The sequence below is a fragment of the Otolemur garnettii genome, unplaced genomic scaffold (genome assembly GCF_000181295.1).
Source record: "Otolemur garnettii isolate 467f Iridium unplaced genomic scaffold, OtoGar3 scaffold00022, whole genome shotgun sequence".
In the NCBI taxonomy this organism is placed as follows: Eukaryota; Metazoa; Chordata; class Mammalia; order Primates; family Galagidae; genus Otolemur; species Otolemur garnettii.
The window spans coordinates 15,964,811-15,972,405 of NW_003852417.1; the positions used below are offsets into that span (position 1 = coordinate 15,964,811).

The 7,595-nt window shown below is 55.4% G+C and overlaps 1 protein-coding gene across 1 annotated transcript in view; it reads right to left on the reverse strand.

Moving 5' to 3' along the window:
* Positions 1-6,415, reverse strand: part of ADCY3 (adenylate cyclase 3) — a 92,372-nt gene extending 85,957 nt beyond the window's left edge. Inside the window, 1 exon segment of the mRNA XM_012803722.2 lies at positions 5,741-6,415. Within this exon segment, the coding sequence (XP_012659176.1) occupies positions 5,741-6,415 (675 nt within the window).
* Between the last annotated feature and the right edge of the window lie 1,180 nt (positions 6,416-7,595).

A 7,595-nucleotide genomic window follows, 5' to 3' on the forward strand; every position in this document is an offset into this window, starting at 1 on the left:
AGAGTTTATAAAGGAAGGAAATAAAGGTGAAAGCAAAGCTGGAATGAACATACTCAACACACATTTACAGAGTGACTGTCACATGCAAGGCACTGCAAGGAGCTGTAAAGGAATTCTACTATTGGTCTTAATCTTCCTTGAGGTCAAATGACAGCCCGCCAGGAAAAACACATTCCCGTGTTTCTGAAGTTTGTGCACATGCAAACCCTCTCTTCTGGAGAAGGACTACAAACATCACAATCAGGCTGCCCGCCCAGCTGATGTGTGCAAAGGGACAGGACTGGTCCCAGGATCATGATCAAGTACCTGACACAGTTAGTACCCAGGACAGAAGAGCAGGCGTCTCACTCATGTAAGGCAAGGCAAAGTCTGTGCAGATGAAGTCTAGGCCATCATCTTTTTCTGTGCAGTGAAGTTTCCAAAAATTTTTAAAGTGATATATTGAATCCCGCAGAGAATCAATACCTTAACAGAGCTAAACATGCCTGGCTCTGGACATCTGTAAGTGTTGAAGCACCCTGAAGTGATAGAGCATTTTGACCCCCATCCAGACTCATGGCGTTATTAAGTCCCTTCTCCCCAGCACACCCCCTGTGCTTCTGGTGAAGAAGATAGTCTCAAGAGACAGCCACCATCAATTCATCTGTTCCCCTTATACGCACGTCCCTCGCACATCAAGGGGCAGAAGCAATTTCCTCCTGCTTGTGAGTCAGCCTGGGACTTGCTTTAATCAACAGAGATGAGCCTAGCTAGCCTTTAAGCATTCTGGTAAAGCCTTCTTAGAACTAGCCCGAATGGCCATGAGCCGGATGAAATCACTTCGAAGCAGAAACACAACTACTGTCCTGTAATGCACTGACAGCTCCCACAGCCACTGAGGGTGAGGAGGGCTGCTGGGTGACCCTTGATGTCACCCCTCGAAGCACCTCCTCATCCTCCAGGTTGTTCCTTCTAATGCTTATGGGTTGAGAAACCAAAAACCCAACCCTGCGGGAACTCCCTCAGCAGGCTCTGAGGGATGATGTAAGACAGTGGTTCTCAACCTGTGGGTCGGACCCCTTTGGACTGTATTAAAGGTTCGCAGTATTAGGAAACTTGAGAACCACTGATGTAAGGGCCTTCTTTCATGATTATAGAAAAGAAAGAATTCTAGGATCCCACTGCCTGGGTTTGAATCTGCCACTTACTAGCTACGTGACCCTGGACAAGTCACTCCAGTCGAATCACACATTTTGGTTTCCCCATCTGTAAAATGGAAATATTAATACTATCTGCCTCTTCTTGGGAGACACTTAACTGTTAACACAGGAAGAAGCCACTTCACTGCCCGCCCTGCTCAAGGGCCTCGACCGGCACACAGGTATGTCTCTGAGTCCAAGTATCAGTGAGGGCACGAACCCATGAAGTCTGTGCAATTTGGTTGGGGACAGGTGGGGGGTGTCTGAATGTTTACTCAGGGTTGGCTCACCCTTTTATGAAGAAACTGCTAAACAAGAATAAACTTGAAGTCCCAGCCACCCCATGTCATGGAGGATTTGCCATGACTGCTGGGCACGTGGGCCCTGAAGTGTGTGTGTTGTACATGTGTGCACGCACATACTACCCAGTCTCTTACTGTTGGCCCAGCTGAGGCTTCAGTTTCCTCTCTAAAAACACTCGCTGACTACAAAGTGCTGATTTAAAATAATAAACACCCGATGTTCATAGCAACATGTCGGTGAAATGATGTGGGTGAAAGGTGGGGCCTAAACTGCATATGCACGAGGATGACAACTGGCAAAGCTGTGTTTACGCAGAGAAGGATCAGAAGAGGCCCCAGAAAAGGGAGGCCACCAGGGAAGGAGGGGTTATTTTCTGCAGAGTTGTCTCCATATTCAAAACTGGTCATTCTCTGTCATGTGCATTGGATTTGATGGCCCCTGTGGGCCCCCTTGTGCATTTCCTCACGTTCCACTCCCTCCACTGATGCCCACATGCATACTCTCCATGGAGGGTGACTGCTTCTCTCCCACCCCAGGATGGGGTAGAGATCAAGGCCAAGAGACAGGAGTCAGATTGAGTGTCCCTCCTCCTAACCTGAGCTCTGCAACAGTCCCACCTAGAGGCCCTGGCCCCTGCTCCTGTTCCAACTCATCCCCTTGTATCTTTCATGCACTCCCGGCCGTGGAACATTCTGTCACAGGCCTCTCCCCTCCTTGCAACCAATTCCCTATTATATTTTAGGGCCTTCTGTCCCTTGGCACTACGCTTCCACATTGCTTAGCAAAGACATTTGGGGGCAACCAGAGAATAAAGATAGAAGCCCAGATCCCTGAGTTCCAAAGAGAGGCTTTCAAAGAAGCCCCCATTCCACCTTCCCACTCACCAGTGATCCTTCCCTAGTCTTCCAGCCCCCCACCTCCTCTCAACCTCACTAAGCCTCACTTTCCTCATCTGTGAAATGAAGCCGGCAACACCCACGATTAAATGGGATAATGTGTGTGCAACATTTAACTGCAGCCTGCAGGTGGGGATCTCAGGAAGCCTCCCTCCCTCTGACCCATCCTACTGCGACTCCCTCCAACCCTAGGAGCAAACACTCCTTCCGGGTGAATGATTTGCTGTGTGAATGGAAGGTGTGAAAGACATTGCACATCCACAGACTCATCATGTTGTACTCTGTGAATAAAGGTCTTCACAGGCTATTCACTCCATGAGAGGATTTTGCTCCCAAATAGCTTTTCTGCTATGAAATCAGGCAACAAAATATTTGGCAGGAGCCCCTACCCCCCTACCTTGTCACAGAGGCATTCCTTTCATGATGTCAGAAACTGACAAGAACTTGTTGGTGTGTGAGGGTCTTTGAATAGCCCCTGGCCAAAAGAAAGCTCCTCTTCTTGGTTGAGATTTCTGGCCCAGCCCCATCACCCCCACCAGTCAGCTGCTGGTCCTGGTCCTGCTACAGCCCCTCCTGCCTGCTCAGCCCATCTTAGGGGCAATCAAGGGCAGGACCCTGGGCAAACTGTGCCAGCCACAGCTGCCTGGGATCCATCTGCCCTCCCACCCCCACTCCTACCCTATGCTCTCCCCCATAACCCGCTGGTCTGACCCTCCTTACCCCCAGACACTGCGGGCTGCATGGCCCACACTCCTTACTCAGCAATGTTCACTCATTAACTAATCAGTGAAGCCGCAGCTGCACCCCAATCCCACACCCCCCCCCCCCCCAGCCACTAGCTCTTCTTATAGAAGCACCACCTGCTGGCCTCCGGAGAGGAGCCCAGGACACCTCAGGCTGCTGCAAGCCTGTGTGAACCTTCTGTCCTCCCTGGAGCCCACTGAGCTTGGGGTCTGAGGGCTGCAGAGGAAAAAGCCTTGTGGCATTAGGAATGCTTCATCAGTGTTGCAGGTGACAGCAGCAACAAAACCACAAAACTTACAAGTCCCCAGGAATCCAGTGTCTGCTTCTAATTGGAAAGCTCATTTTATCCCCCACACGGAAGAGGGAGGCCCCGGCCATGGTCAACAGGTGCCCAGAGATGAGGACATAAAGGGAGGGGAAAAAATGGGAAAAGGGATGCCAGGGTTGGGGTCTGGAGAATGTTCTGGGAGCCACTCTGGTGGGAAGGGGCCTGGCCCCACCCAGGAGACAACCAGGCCCAGAGGAGCAGCAGGGCAGGTGAATGACGTTCCACTTCACAGCTCAGGGGAGCCAAATGTCCCTGGTGTCCCTCCCCACGGCAACACAGGCTGCCCCAGGCTTGGTTTCTACAGGGACGCTGTGAGTTAAGGGAGACCTCAGTGGGTAGTGGGTAGTGCCTGAGAATCTGTCCCAAACAAGTGACTCAGAAGCTCTGGAGCACAGCCCACTGTAAGCTGGAGCCTCGCCTTCTAGCTCAGGCTCCCAACTGGACCTTGAGAGTTCCCTTGCCCTCTCCTTCTATTCCATGTCAGGGTCAGGCTCCCCTGGGATGCTAATATGTTTATTCTTGACTTACTAATTTTTCATTTTTCCCTTGTGTCCTAAGTTTTGGGAGTTTTGTTTCATAGCAGTACCCAAAAAAGGTCAGCAATCGTGGGCTCAGAAGTGATCTCCAAGTAGTGATGGGGCACCCAGGCCCTGGCCCAGCCCTGCAGCCACACATTGTCTGGATCATAGCCCCGCAGCCATTTTCCCTAGAAGCTCCAAGAGCCTCCAAATAAGCTCCTGCCCACCTGGGGAGATGTGGCCAGAGCAACATGGGCACAGGGGTCTCCTCAAAGCTCCTCCGAGCTAAACTTTAAAATGAACTGGGGACTGGCTAACACAGGGCCTGAATGCAAATGACTGGTGTTCCTACCTGTTAATGAACAAAGACTCAAAGTCCCCTCCAAGCGGTGCCTCCTTCTGAGAGTTGACAGTCACTGTCCCCAGAAGGTGGGATGGGAGGCAAAGTTCCTGCTCAGGCAGCTCTTGGTCTCACATAACAGCCCACAGAACACACACGTGTTCTTCTACCATGCGGGAGCCCCAGGCTGGGGTCCACACATCCTGGCATTCATCTTGTTTCTGCCACAGATGAGCTGCGTCGCCATAAGCAAGTTTTGCCCCTCTCTGTGTTTCCTCCCTCTCTACACTAACATCTTCTGACCATTTCTAGAATAAACTGAATGGATAAAGTAGCAAAGGAGTGACATATTGTGTCTGTTCACCCTGACATACTCACAGTGGTCAGTCACCATGGCTCAGTCACTGCCCCCCAGGACTGCTAGAGACTCAGGTCAGCAAAATTTCCAGGCTCGCTCTGCCTTTCCTGACACCCAGCAGGCCACCCCTTCAGAGTTGACTCCAGCCCCACCCTCCAGAGAACAGAGCAGAGGCAGGGGCACAGCCTCTCTACCCACCAGAGAAACCCAGGGGCAGGGAGTGGGCAAGCCTTTCCCAACCACTCATCAGTATGAGGATGGCAGGCTGGGCACAAAAGCCAGATGCAAACACCTCTGCCTCATTCTCTGGTCACTGACGTGCTGGCTCTCCAGGGACACACAATGTCTACTGTCCTTCAGGTCCTGGTCTCTGCAGCCCCTCAGCCTGCCAGGGGTCTTGGCACTCAGGGGGATATTATCAGTTAAGCTGACGTCAAAATTCCATGCCTTCCAGTAGAATGCATCCTCCACAATAGTCCCCATGTGTGCGCCCACACCACACCTTCAGTGGGGAGGCCGCCACTCCCCACATCTCCTAACTGCTCGCACCCTGAGCTGGGCAGCAGAAACAGGGCAGGTGATAACTACATCTCCCCTCTCCATAGACCTTCACCTCTCCTCAAGCCCTCACCCTGAATTCCCCATGATGCTGGTAATAATCATGTCATGCCGGCCAGGCAAACCTTAGCCCCATTTGACAGAGGATACAGTCCACACTGACAACGTCAGGCTAGAGATCGAAATCCAGGGAGCCCTCTTCCCCACGAGAGGCCATCCTGGCCAGGGTTCTTGGTGAGACGGTCAGGTCTCAAACCCAGCCCTGGCGGTGGGGGGGGCTTCCTGTCACCCACTCAGGCTGGGCTGAGGTGAAGAGTGGCCCCATCCTGAGCCCCTATGTCCTGACAGCCCCCTTTCCTAAAGCCAAGGGCAGGCAAACCCTGGGCTATGCATGGAAGTGGACAGGCAGCTGACAGCCCCAGAGGCCCAGACATGTTCCCCACCCCAAACAGGCCCCACCTGGGGCAAGGGCTGATGAAGGAGGAGGCTTCAAGGTGGGGAGGAAGGCAGGACTCACCTCCCTGAGCAATTGCATTCCCTTCAGCTGGTCCTGCTGCTGCTGGGCCACAGTGACCCCCAAGACGAGAGTGTGCACCACACAGGAGAGCACAGAGATGGCCACAATGTGGCTGAGGCTGAGCGGCAGTGTGATGAAGAAGGAGAAGACAAAGAAGGCCTGCCAGCCCACCGTGTCGCTGGCCGCATGGGCGACAGTGAAATTCAAGCCCAGGTAGGAGAATATCTGCGCCGTCAGCAGCAGCCACAGCAGGTAGGGCACCACTTTCCGGGTGAGCCGGTCAGGGAGCAGCCCCTTTTTGCAGAGCACGAAGAGGATGACATCCAACACGAGCCCGATCCCGGCCACGGCGAGCGGAGCCAGCTTGTCGCTGGCAAAGACCACAGCACACATGACCACCACGTAGCAGTCGAAGAGGGCTGCGAAGACCACCAGCACCAGCAGGGTCTCGTGGCGCTGCCGTTTGAAGTAGGTCTGGTAGAGGTTCTCCAAGGACTCGGGCACGAAGGTCAGCCGCATGAAGCGGGGCAGGCACAGGCAGGATCCTGAGCTCCGGACAGAGATTTCATGGGTCCTGCCTACCCCGCGGTCGGGGTCAGAGGGCAGGCTGACAGAGTACTCCGCTGAGTACTCAGCCGAGTACTCGGGCTCGGAGAAGCCCTGGTTCCTGGGCATCCTGGCTGGTGTCTGTTTCTACTAGTCCTGGAGAAGTGGACTGGGGACAGAGGACGAGCTCCTGAATGGGCCGCCTACCAAGGCTCTTTGAGACCTGGGGAGGGCTGAGGAACTCTCTTTGGCTGGTGCGGAGGGGCGGCAATTGCTGGCAGGAACACAGAGTGGGTTTCCAGGGAACAGGTAGCACTGATAATCTGGAACTTAAAGGACATTGCTAAGTAGAAGCAGGTCTTCCTTTTCTACCCTGTGGTTTCCGTCTGACCCACCCCACCTCTCATAAAAAGAATCCTTGCTGGAAAAGCTTCCAAAACCAGCGCCTCCCTTGCCACCCCCTCGCTCACACCACTACCCACTGCACACATACTTAGTCTCGTCCACCTCAGACGATTTCCTGCCCCTGGTTGTGCAGGGGACTAGCCACCTCTCCATCCCTGGCACCCTGTCTCTCTCTGCCCCTGACTTCCTCACCTAAATCCCCTCCAGGCCCAATCCTCACAAGCTGGAAATAAAACATGCCAGAAAGAAACCAGGGCCATCCCGGGGATTCCTGAATCTTCTTTCTGTTTACTTCCTTTTTCCACCCAGCCCTTGGAGACTCCGGCTCCACTCGGGCCCCTTTCCAACCCGGGACGCCGCCTGCCCTCCGCTAGCCCAGCCCTGCCCTTGCGTTTACCTGTGGGGGAACTCGGGAGCCGCGTGCTCCGGGACGGTCCCAGCGCGGGCTGCAGGGCCGGGTCCTGCGTGTGGCGGGCTGGGGCAGGGGGTTCAGCACGCTCGAGGGCAGTTCCCGGCGGAGCCGAGCCGCCCCACCAGCGCCTGGGCCCCCAGCCCCCGGCCGGAGCGCGACTCCCCCGCCTTCAGGCCCAAGATCGGGCGGGGAGAGGCGCAGGACTGCCCCTCAGCATCCAGAGGCACCCAGCCGCAGGAGGAAGGAGGCGGCGGCGGCAGAGGGTGGAAAATTCGGGGGCGCCGGCCAAGCGCGCCCGGCCCTGGGGCTGCGGCTCGGGGGCCGGCGAGCCAGGCGGCGGCGAGCGCGGCGCAGCGGGTCCCCTCCCTCTCGCGCCCGCAGCAGCGGCGACGGCTAGGGGCGCGCTCGGGGCCCTGGCCGGCGGGAGCGCGGGCCCAGGCCGGGGAAGCCCGCCAGCATCCTTTCGCCCGCCCGCGCGCAGAGCGAAGCCAG